We start from the raw sequence: 13,115 nt of genomic DNA, 5'->3' as shown, positions 1-13,115 counted from the left end.
TAAGCTCATAAATTGAAATCTAAGCATTTTAATTCCCCATTCAAGTTGATTATTATTTCATAAATTTAACATGAATTTTTACCATTTTTACAAATCAATACCTAATGTAAATTTCATAAAAATCACTTTATAAAACTTGTTTATTTATCAACAAAGATTCGTAGTCTACCATTGAAAACCAAAACTCATTCAGGAACATTCATGGCATAACCCTCAATTTTTAACAATTTTATAAATTAGTCCCCGGGCTAGCTAGATTAAGCTACAACAATCTAAAAAACATAGAAATCATTAAAAACGAAGCTTGAAAACATACCATGCATGAAGAAAGTGTGAAACTGAAGCTTCCCTCACCAAAAATGGCTATTTTAAGTTTTTATTTTGAAAAATAAAAAAGATGATAGCCTTTCCTTTTTATTTGCTTAACATTTACTTAAATTATCTAATTACTAAATTAACTTTAATCTTTAACTTTAAAAATCACTTAAACTATATTCATATAAGTGCACTAACTTTATAAATGTTTCAATTACCATTTAAGTCCATTTGGTTTCATTTCCATAACCTTTTAGCCCTTTTAACTATTAGAACTCCACCTTTTCACTTTTTACGATTTAGTCCTTTCACTTAATTAATGATGAAAATATCAAAATTTCTTAACAAAATCTCAATATGACCTTATTAAGATCCCATAGACATTAAAATAATAATTTACTCATCAGAATTGTGGTGCCAAAATCACGGTTTTGATATCACTGAAAATGGGCTGTTACACAACCTATGAATGTTCACTATTAATACCGCTTTTTTAGCCTATTGGCACTTCTTAATGAACCTCATTACAAACCTTAAGAATAAAAAATTTAATGTGTATTTTTCCTTGTTCGTTGGTCCTGCACTGTAAGATTATAAACGCCTGAATTGAGGGTTAAGTAAATTAGTGTGATATGGGAACTATAGGTTAGCCTGAATAGTGCAAAATAAAAGAAAAATCCAAAAAAAAAGAGAAGAAAACATAACAAAAGTAGAAAAATTTCTTGAAAAATAAAAAGCATTCTTGAGTGAGATAAGTGGAAAAAAGGAAGAGACAAAGTCATAAAAGGAAGAGAAACTCATTTATTAATGCAAAAAAACTCATAGGCTAGCCGTAGTTACTATGTCATGTGATGATTTCCTATGCATGGAGAGATAAGGAAGGTGAGAGAAGGAGAAATAAGGTGGTGAATAGGTAAGGGTTATTAAGGGGGAAGAATAAGAATCAATACGATGGGCCAAACTATTTTCATGTTTGTAACCCTTTTGATGTTTACTATTTTGAAGTTTTATACCTGTCCTAAGCCTCAGAATGTTAGAAGCCAAAAAGTCCTATGTGACCTAAATATCCTTATACTTGAATGGCAATCATAATAAACATACACATAAATGATTATTTTTATTTTGCTCAGATAATCAAAGTACTTGTACAATTTATTGATGGACCTCTACAGGTGAGACCCTTAATGCTTGTATATTTTGTAACATACTGAACTTGGATGTTTGTGATCTAAAGTGTTAAGTCAATTATTCATCATGTTAAAGTTGTTAGTAAGCATTAAATGACTTAAGTCATATACCCCGAAGTCAATACCTGTATCATAGACCCATAATTTCATGTAATATATTAAACTAGTTTTTGCATTTAAGGAGCTTGAATACAAGCATTTTTGTGATGTTGTAGTTAAGTTTTCTTAGTTTTATTTATATTCAATAAAATGTGCACATATTGAGTCTTTTATTGACCTTAAGGGCTGAATGAGGCCTAAGGGCGAGCTAACACACTTTATGAGTGTATAGGAAACAATTAGAAGGTGTGCTAAATGGATACTAGTCTTTATGTTGCAACATGGATGACTTGATGTCACAACATAGGGAGCAGAATGGAGAAAGCTCAAGACTGCCTTCGATGTCATGACACAGACAGAGGGTGTTGCGACATACCCTTGAAGATAGCTGAAGAGGAGTATATTGATTGCTATGTTGCAACACAGGTCCTGGTATGCCGTGACATCAACTCTGTGACATAAATTAAACACGAAGTAGGGGCGTTTTGGTTTGCAATGTAACAACCCGATTTAGACCCTAATCAGAACAGTGCTTTCAGGACCACGAATTTGAGTTAGAAAAATATTTAAAATTTATTTTCTGTGTTTATTATATGTGAATTTATATGTGTAAAATATTCGTGATTTAATTTTGTCTTTTGAGTGCCCAATTTAATAAAAGGGCTTAACCGCGTAAAGTGAAAATTAGATGGTTATTTTTAAAAGGGCCGAATTGATGATGTCTTTCTTATATGAGGTATTTATGTTTTAATTTAACCATATGGATTATTCATGGACGGTAGTAACCTTAATTTATAATGGCATTATATTTTAATTTAAAGGTTAGTTTGGTAAAATGTTTAATATCATGTATTAAATAAAACATAAAAATAAAACATTAGTGTTCATACTTGTTGCATGACTGAAACTAAAGAAAAGAAAAAGAAAATAAAGGGGTTTAAGGTTCGGCATTATTAAAGCTTGATTCAATGTGAGTTCTATCTCAATTTTTGATAATTTTTATGTTTTTGAGATCGTTGCAGTGTAATGTAAAAGCCCATGCTTGAATTTTTGATTTTGGTGAAATTTTAAGTTATGCCATTAATGACTATTTGAGCTTTGTGAAGTTAGTTGGTGAAATATGAAATATATGTTTTGGATTAACATGTTTTGTATTGGAATTTATGATGATTTTGAGTAATTAGGACTAAATTGTAAAAATAATAAATTGAGGGTGTAAAATGTGAAATAAATGAAATGTATAGACTTGTATGAACACAAGGAAGATTCGGCCTAAGCATGATATATTGAAATTTTACATATTTTGTGTTTTGTGCAATAGGGACTAAATTGTAAAAAGTGTAAAATGTCAAGGTTAAAATGGTAATTTAACCATTTATCTGTTTTTGGACTAAAATTAATGAAAATATGTTTGAATGAGTTTAATTTTTATATGTTTAGATCAAGAACCAAAGAAATTGGATTTAGATCGGGGGAAAACTAAAGTTGTCGACTAGTCGTCCCGTTCCGATTTTCATCATCCGAGGTAAGTTTATAAGTAAGTAAATGCTGTTAATTTTGAATAAATGTAAACTTAAAATGTTTAATTGAATTTTATAAGTAATTATATATCATGACGGAATGTGTATATGTTTTGGATTTAAATTTATGAGTTCAATTCGACTAAGTTATGACGTCCGAAAGCCCCGTACGAACCATAGGATTCTGATATATGTGTTTTCTTGTAAGACCATGTCTGGGACATTGGCATCGATATATTTGTTTTTGAGTAAGACCACGTCTAGGACGTTGGCATCGATATATGCGTTTTCGAGTAAGACCACATCTGGGACGTTGGCTTCTATATATGTGGTTACGTGTAAGACCATGTCTGGGACATCGGCATCGTATTTGATTCGTGTAAGACCCTATCTGGGACAGTGGCATTGATATGAGATAGCATGTAAGACCACGTATGGGACGTTGGCATTGTTCTGTCTGACTATTCTGTTTGATTCTGAATGGTTCAATGGGCAATGATAAGTTATGATCGAAGGTTAAAACGAGCTAAAACGACCAGGTATGAGATAGTTGATTAGCTATTTGAAAGAAATAAGGTAAGTTGACCATTAGATATATGGTGCAAATTAAATAAGTTACTAATGTGAATATATGTGCCTTGAGAAGTATATTTGGCCATTGCTATGTATATGCATATGATTTTATATTTTGATTCATGAGTCTATGTACATGTGTATAAATGTACTTGGTTATATAATGATATTTAGCTTTGAAATCGAAAGATACTTTGTTCATATATTTATATGTATTCGGCCATAAATAAGTTTATATGTGAAAGTATATGATATTCGTGATATCATAAGATTGAGGTTTAATATGATTATGATAGTATAATTTGGTTTAGTTAAGTGAGTTGATTATGTCATTGAATTGCTTATTTGATTATGACTTACTAAGCTTAAATAGCTTACTCTGTGTTATGTTTACCTCTATTTTATAGATTTTGAGATCTAGTTACAAGCTCGGGGATCGTTAGTAAAGTCTATCACACTATCGACTGTCTTCGGTATTTTATAAGTTGAATTTTTGAAATTATGGCATGTATAGGTTGGATTATATTTTGAAATGCTGGATTTTTGGTTTATGTATATATATAAGCCATGCGAAAATTGCTTGTTTATTTTGTTAGAATCATTTTCAAGTTTCGAACAACCTATGAGTATGTTTGGTTGTGGTTTTGATGTTCCAGTCAAAATGTATTTATATGTGAATCATGGTATATATATATGATAATGGTGATGAGGTTATGCCAATGTATATGCGTATGATATATTTGGTTAAAGTGAAATTGTGGTTGATTCAGCTATGGTTATGCATAGCTAAAAGTATATGTGAATTTGGCTGATACATTAACTAAGGAGTTATTATGTAAATTGGCATTAAATGATAATTGATTATCTTCGAACATGGTAGAAATTTATTTTGATATGTCTATTATATGGTATGTAAGATTTGTGTTTTGATTTATAAAATATGTGTGTTATGCATGATATCAAGTATGGATACGTTCGGCAATTACATTTGAAAATGGAATAATATGTTATATGTATTACATGTTTTAATAGGCTATGAGATGGCTTTATTATATTATGCATTTGGTTATTTGGTGTGGTTTATTTTGACATAAAATTTGACATAAAATTTGTCTTATAAGCTTTGTTTAGAATTGGTAAATGATATGTATGTGTATTCGGTTATTGATAGATAAATTAGATATGTATGCATATAACATGTACGTTGGTGGTTTGATATTTATGTAACAAGTTGATATATGTATACAGATATTATATGGTAAGTTTAACCTAAAATTTATGGTGGAACTGGTATGACTAAAATTTATTATTTTGATAGTCGAGTAGATGAACAAGTAAATAGGTTGTATAATTGAAATTTTTGTCATGATGTTGGCATAGACATTTTGTTATATTTGATTAAATAATTATGTTTGAAATGATTCGTAGATTGATTGAATATATGATAGTTGACATAATGCTTGTTTATTAGAAGTGTTATATGTGTATATAGTAATTAAGAAGAATGAAAGTTGACTTTAAATAAGACATACGTGTTTAGCATGTTATATATGTTCGGCTAAAGTTTAAGTAAATGACCTTATGAATAGTAACTTGGTTTTTAATATAAATATATAAATAACCTACTGTAATTGTTTTGATTTAGTATAGGTTCAAATGTGATGAATTAAAAATGATTAAATTTCTATGTGTATCCATGAACGTCCGAAATTGATGTTTTCATTTGGTAATACCTCGTAACCCATTTCCGATGACGGATACGGGTTAGGGGTGTTACATGCAGAGTTCAGGAATGTAAGTTAACCTAGGTTTAAGGATGACGACCACCTGAAGGCTATAAATAGGCTCATTTGTCACTTACTGTGGAAACTAATCTTTCAGTCTAGATTCTCTGTGTAAAATTTAGTTTAGTATTTTCTTTCATTCTTTGGGTTTAGATTTATTTTAGTTGTTCTTTTTATTTTCAAGAGATCTAAATTGTTGAAACATTCAAACTCTGTGTATTCGTGATTAATCTCAATATAATTAGCCTCTTTCATTTATTCTATCTTGTCAATTTAATTAGCATGCTTTCTATTTACATCAATTCTATGTTGTTCATGAAAGCCATGAGAAACTAATCCCTCTATAGGGCATCAGCGAGTGGAGGTATGTTATGTTAACTGTTTTGTACGGTACTTAATGGATCAGCTATTTGGGAAAGGAAGAACGTGGAACATACCCTAGGCTTGACAACCCCGGGAAGTTATCAAGGTGGGAATTAACCCAAATTTGGTATGGCCCATCTGTAAAGACCTTCACCCTAAACCTGTTTAGACAATGAGGTGGGGAGATAAGTAGTTCTTGCTGACTTGTTATGTTAGTGGACGATCGAAAGGTCCTACTAGGGTAACGACTAGTTGATTGACGAGGAATCCAAAATGACAATTGATAGAGATTACTAAAGCGAGCTAATCACCCATAATCAAGATTTGATTTATTCTCCCTTTCTATCTCTTGAAGTCTATTTCTTTTATGTTATTTTATCTTTATTATTATAAAAACCCTAAAAACCCTTTATTTTATATTTTCATACTATAACTAATTTAAGAGTACTAATTAGATCTTTCAGTGTTTAGGTTAGAGTTGATCTGGCACTAGCCTCCCTTGGGTACGATCCTTGGAGTACTCACCTACTTCGTTGTAAAACTATATTACAACCTGACCCATATACTTGTGGATATTGCCTTGTCTTTTTATATTTTACTGTAGTATTCACACTCTGGACATTAGTACTTTCGGAGGCGATCAGGTATGCACGATTAGCGTCTGCATAATAAGAAAACGGTGACTAACTATGAGATAGGCGAAGTTATGAATGAGAAAAAGAGAGAGTAATTCTATTAGATACCGCCATATGATATTGTTGAGTGCGAACCATGAGTGAAGCTCTGGGTCTTACGGAGGGGACACTACGGTGTTCGAGTACCAAGGTATAGGATGGTGAAATGGAGGTATGAGTGGAAGGAAATGGGAAGAGTAAAGATCATGGCTAGGCCATGAGATCAATTGGAGGCTATATGCCTAAACTGAGTAAGACCATGTTGAAAGTTGTTATGGCATAAGGGCAACAATGAGTAAGACATAGCTAAAAGATGTTATGACATCATGACAAAAATGAGTAAGACCATGGCTGAAAGACGTTGTGGCATCATGGTAAATAGGACCTAGACCATAGTTTAAAGATGCTATGGCATCCTTCGAAAGTGTGTCGAAATAGTAAACACGGGGGATATAAAGTGTAAGTCCATAGTTGGGCTATAGCAACCTAGGTAGTCTGCTAGGACAATAAACATAAAGTTACATTTTGTAATACCATAATTGAAAGATGCTGTGACAACAAGATATGATTTGACAGTAAAACGAGTAAGACCATAGCTAAAAGATGTATGGAAACAAGAGATGATTTGACAGTAAAACGAGTAGGACCATAGCTGAAAGATGTTATGGTAGTGTAGAGAGTTTGACTGGACATTAAACACATAATAGTCTAATGGGACATTAAACACGGGATAATCAGCTAGGACAATAGACACAGGGAACTCTAGGTGTAAGACTATAGCCCGACTATGACATCTGATGAAGTTCGCAATGACATTAAACATGGGTTGTACGTGTAAGACCATGACTCGACTATGGAAGTGTAGAGAGTTCGCTGGGGGCAATAAAAGGTTAGGAAATCAAAATGGGGATCGTAGGGCAACCCACAAAGAAGGAAAAAAGGGTTGGAAGGAATATGAGACTATGGAAATGCAACAGTAGAACAACGAGTAAAAGGAATCCGCCAAAGAATGGGAATGTAATGGAAATAGGAAAGGACTGTGAAAATAGTAATCGTGCAAACCAGCAGGGCATAAGGACATTAACCAGTAGAAAGTAGTGAAGAAGTTGACATACTAGTGGTGCCTAGTGCACCAAAGAACGATAGATGGTTTAACCTAGGGTCATAGGTAAGGATCTGCCACTATGGAATGTGGAGGATGCTCAAAGAGAGACGCTATTTATTATGGGGTTATCATAAGTGTTCCAATTAAACTGTAAGGAAAGAAAGGGTTTATTAGAACCCATGAAAATAGAAGGATACACTATATGTCTGTTAAGACCATTCTTTTTAAAGGGGAAAACCGTTGAGAAAGTAACAGCCAAATGGCTAATTCTTGGGGAACCAGAGGGTAAGAAAGAGAACTTGTGAACCCAGATGGTCACTCAACAAAAGTGACAGAGTATTTAGATCCTAGTGGTCCGTAGCAGGATTTGGTCCGCCGGAGTAATGTAAAACCCAGCATTCATTCTAACAAAAGCAACTTAAGCAAGGCAATTAGGATTGAGATAAGGAAAGAGTCTACCATAGACTAGGTAGATTGAGAATACTCACCAAGGGCATTTAAAAGAGTAAGCTGGAAGGCCGCTTGAATAAGGTACAATGGAGGAATGAAAAATGTAAATAATTGAAGGAATAGAACCATAAAAATTGTGAGACATTCAATGGAGCTATTAAGGCTGATCGAAGGCTGGTAGAATTGCTAGAAGGTAATTTCTCAAAGACCTATCTGACAGTGTATAGAAGCGGGACTAGGATCAAGTCCATTGTGAAGGTTTAAGAGAAATGATCCAAATGAACAGGGAAATGTTATATTGTTATTACTATTATTATCATTTATCTGAGTTTTGGACAAGGTGGGGAATATTTTTTGCACTAAAGGAACTTACTAAGTTTGAATGAAGTTATAGGGGTTTGATCTGTGGTTGTAGGAAATGTTGTTTAAGAAACTCGAGAAGGGACCTAGCCAGATCGTGTTGAGTCAAGGGGTCACTGATCCGCCATCAAATATAGTAGTTAATTTAGGTCAATTCTGTACTTAATAAGCTTACTTCTAAGCCACTTAGGATTTTAATTTACGTTTTCAATATTTAAACCTTAGGATAGAAAGTTAATAAAAATAAAAGTTTTTAACACATTTTGTAGGTGTTGTGACCGAATAGGCTGATACAGGCCTTAGGTTGTGCTAATTGGTTCAATTGAGTACGCATGATGAATGTATAAAGGCCCAATTGACATGGAAGAAAAGGTTGAGTGATGCACAAGCTTTCCAGGATGTCAGAGCATTGAAGAAACAACACATGGTAGTATTTGAGTTGTAACAGCTCATTTTTAGTCAAATCAGAACAGTGGTTTTAGGACCACAAATATGAGGTAAAATATTTATTTTATCATTATTTTAATGTCTACAGGATGATAGTATGATCGTATGAAAATTTCGTTAAGAAATTTTATCGTTTGAGTGCTTAATTTGATAAAATGACTAAATCGTGTAAAGTGTAAAAGTTGGGTTCTAATAGCTAAAGGTGTCTAATAGCTATGGAACTTTAAACTACAGGTCATTAAGTGGTAATTAGACCATTGGTGTGTTAGTGGACATTTATGAGATTGGTATTGTTGAAATTTGGTTGAAATTAAAAGGCTAATTAAGTAAATTGGTAATTAATGATTAATATAATAAAACAAACTATGTATCATGTTTATTTTTCATCTCTTGTAACTAAAAATTAGGGCTTAGGAAGCCATATTTGTGCTCAAGCTTTCGGCAATAATTTGCATGTGTTTTGTCCCGTTTCTAATGATTTCTGTGTTTTTGAGATCATTGTAGCTTAATCTAGCTAGCCTAGGGGCTAATTTGAAAAAACGTTAAAGGTTAAAGGTTTAAGGTTTTTCTATTGATGAAGTTACATGTATTTTGATGTTTGATAATAGAAAAGGTATGGTTGTTGTTAGATAAACAACATTTATAAAGTTATTTTTGATAAAATTGTCAATTAGGGATTTATTTGTGAAATATAAAAAATTTATGGTAGAAATCTGAAATAAATGAAAAATATGGGATACTATGATAATAAGGGAAATTCAGTTAGCATGAGTAGGACTTAATTGCATGAATTTGTATTTTTATGGGCTAGGGACTAAATTGTAAAGATGTTAAACTATTAAGGGCAAAAGTGTAATTTGCCATAATGTGATTTTTGGGCTAAATTGAATAGAATGATAATTGAGTAAGTTAAAATTGATATTATATAGATCAAGAAAAACGAATTTCAGATCTAGATTGGGGGAAGATAAAGTATTGAACTAGTCTATCCCTTTCGTCATTTTTGTGATCGAGGTAAGTTCGTATGTTAATAAGCATTAATATAACTGTGTTTTTAAATGCTTTATTATTGAATTAATTTTCAATATGATCCTACAGATATGTTCGACGAAGATTCGACAATGTGAAATCCCGGTTGAACCTTAGGAATAGGTTAGGATTCAAATGACATGTCATTAGGGGTTATGTGTTTTGAGTGCTGGTCTGTACGTCTTACCGGTGGCTAAGTTGTTCGACATGTGTTGCAGATTCTCATCGGCTTGTGTGAGCAGCACCGTGTAGCTATGTCATGACCGTCAGCTTTTGTGAGCAATCCCGTTGAAAGCTTGACAGTGAGCATTATATGAGATATGAGATTGAGATAGCTTCGGCTATGTATTTGGCACTTAGGGTGCAAGATTCTCGAGTATCTGATATTATTCCAAATGATTCAATGGGTATATCAAGGATATGGATGAGTATGAGATTGATACGAGTTGGTACAGGTATGTACATGAACCATACAAGCATTGAATTGAAGAAACTTGAGAATTTCATATCTAACCTTGTGAATGAATATGTGATTGGTTTTGTGGATCAATACGAGTTATATTATGATGTGTTTAATTGATTAAATAGTGTATTTATGGTAACAACTTACTAAGCTTCATAGCTTACTCTGTTTACTTTTCTATGTTTTATAGGGATTATCGAAGCTTGCTTGGATTTGGGAGTCGTCGGAGATCTCATTACACTATCAAGCTATCATTGTGGTACTTTTGAACTTATGTATTTGGTTATATGGTATATATGTTGGTAATGGATTTAACCATTTGATTTGGCTTGTAAATGATGAATGTTTGGTTATGTGTATAGCCATGTGATTTGGCTTATTTTGGTATATTTTGTGATGTATATATATATGTGCAAATGGCCTTTTGTTATGTGGTTGATAATGGCTATGTAATGCTTGTTGTGGATTGATATTTTGGGTATCAAATAGTTGGATGATGAGATTGGTATGCTTGTGGTTTTAGGAAAAATAGTGCATATTTGAAACTGGCCATTTAGGTGATTTGAGAATGTGAAATTGGTATGAATTGAATGGCTTATTGTGATATTTGAGTGTCTTGTGGTTGTTGGTATGGAATTATCATGAATTAGGCTTGGTTGAGATTGGTTTAAATGCATATTTATGCCATGTTAAATTCCATTTGATTTGTGTAGGTGAATGCAAATTTAGGTGAGCAAGATAGCTTGGTAAATAGCCTATTTTTATCCATACAGGCAGAGACACAGGCGTGTTTCTCAGCCGTGTGTGACACACGGTTAGGTGACATGGCCATGTGTCCCTTGGTGTTTAATTAGAAACCAAGTCAGTATGCTCCACACGGCCCAACCAAAACTATAGGGTATATTGACTTATGCCACACGGCCCAGCACACGGGCGTGTGACTTGGCTGTGTGGCATAAGTCAGTATACCCTATAGTTTTGGCACGGCCTAGCACACGGGTGTGTGAGGCCATTTTGAAGGGCACGCGGGCTAGTCACACGGGCATGTGGTTGGTCGTGTGACCCAAGTCAAGGAGTTACACGGGGTCAGACACGGGCTAGGACACAACCATGTGATCCCATTTTGAATATCCACACGGCCTGTGACACAGGCGTATCTTTGGCCGTGCGAGACATACGGCTGTGCCACACGGGCGTCTGTCCCCTATATTTTGTAAAATTTTCTATGTTTTCCAAAAATTTATTGAGTTATCAATTTAGTCTCGAACCACTTCTAATGCATGATTTGGGCCTCGTAGGCTTGTATTAGGGACAATGTGATTGATTATGAATGATTTATATTTGGAAATGGAAATTGTTTGTGAATTGTACGATTATTTATGAAATAAGTCTGGTAATACTCTGTAACCCTATTCTAGCGACGGATATGGGTTAGGGGTGTTACATGAGTGTCGTGACATTCTAAGACAATATCAGCACATTGCAACTGAAAAGGCTACATAGAATTCTATTGCAATAGAATCAGATCATTTTGCTAATGGAAATGCTACAACAAAACAATATTGACAACTTGAAGGACGACCACCTCCACCTTTTCCTCAATGATTTCACAATTGTAAACAAGATGCCCAGTTCAAAAGATTTCTAGATGTTCTTAAACAACTCCACATAAACATATCATTGGTAGAAGCTTTTGAGCAAATGCCTAATTATGTAAGATTCACGAAGGATATATTGTTAAAGAAGTGAACATTGGGAGAATTTGAAACTATTGCTCTCGCTGAAGGGTGCACAATAATATTGTCATATAAATTACCTTCAAAGTTGAAGAACCCAAGGAGTTTTACTATCCCATGCTCAATTGGAAATCATTATGTTGGGAAGGCAATGTGTGATTTAGGAGCAAGTATGAATTTAATGCCAATGTCTGTATTCAGGAACCTGGGAATTGAAAAAGCAAGACCTACTACGGTAACGTTGCAACTAGCTGGTCGATCCTACGCGCATCCGGAAGTTAAAATTGAAGACGTGTTAGTAAGAGTAGATAAGTTTATTTTTCCAGTCGACTTCATTATTTTATAATGTGAAGCTGAAAAATATGTATTGATTATTCATGGAAGACCCTTTCTTGCTGCAAGTAGAACTTTGAATGAAGTGCAAAAAGGTGAACTGACCATAAGGGTAAATGATCAACAAATCACTTTCAACATATTCGACACCCTGAAATGTGCTAATGAGAATGAAGAGTGCCTTGCTATTGGTTCGATAGAAATAGTAGTAGAGGAAGAGTTTGCAAGCTTTTGCCACAACAACTCAGATAGTGATACAGATTCACTTGAGCTGGATGAAACGAAAACTTTTGAAGAATTTAGTGAGTCCACAGAGGCAAAGTAGATTGCAAAAAGACCATCAAAAGCTTTGAGTCCTTGGATTTATCAACTCACACTTTCAATCCTCCACAACCTTTTATAGTGGAACCTATCACACTAGAGTTGAAGACTTTGCCATTGCATTTGAAATATGCTTACTTGGAAAACAACAACCCATTGCAAGTAGTTATTTCTATAGAATTAACACCTGGTCAGGAGGTCAAGTTGTTGGAAGCTCTCCGACGATCTAAGAAGGTATTAGGATGGAAAATTACTGACATCAAGGGAATTACCTTACTTTATGCATGCATAAAATTTTATTGGAGGATTAGTAACAATTTGATGACCTCTGCTGAAACACCAACATACACAATGGT

General features: G+C 33.6%; 1 protein-coding gene across 1 annotated transcript; it reads left to right on the top strand.

Annotated features, from left to right (window-relative positions):
• The first annotated feature begins 12,256 nt into the window (after positions 1-12,256).
• LOC107917468 (uncharacterized) lies at positions 12,257-12,763 on the top strand. Its single transcript, XM_016846817.1, has 2 exons — positions 12,257-12,399; positions 12,490-12,763. Exons 1-2 carry the CDS (start codon positions 12,257-12,259, stop codon positions 12,761-12,763), a joined length of 417 nt encoding a protein of 138 aa, XP_016702306.1.
• Positions 12,764-13,115: the final 352 nt, after the last annotated feature.

This window comes from Gossypium hirsutum, chromosome A01, assembly GCF_007990345.1.
Source record: "Gossypium hirsutum isolate 1008001.06 chromosome A01, Gossypium_hirsutum_v2.1, whole genome shotgun sequence".
Lineage (NCBI taxonomy): Eukaryota > Viridiplantae > Streptophyta > Magnoliopsida > Malvales > Malvaceae > Gossypium > Gossypium hirsutum.
This window is presented reverse-complemented; position numbering and strand designations above follow the sequence as displayed.

What these genes read in the sequence shown, in the direction of transcription:
- LOC107917468 (XM_016846817.1), top strand. Translation starts at nt 12,257, where the DNA reads ATGTGTGATTTAGGAGCAAGTATGAATTTAATGCCAATGTCTGTATTC. An exon ending in GAAGTTAAAATTGAAGACGT is followed by an intron (nt 12,400 to 12,489) that starts GTTAGTAAGAGT and finishes TATTCATGGAAG; the next exon opens with ACCCTTTCTTGCTGCAAGTA.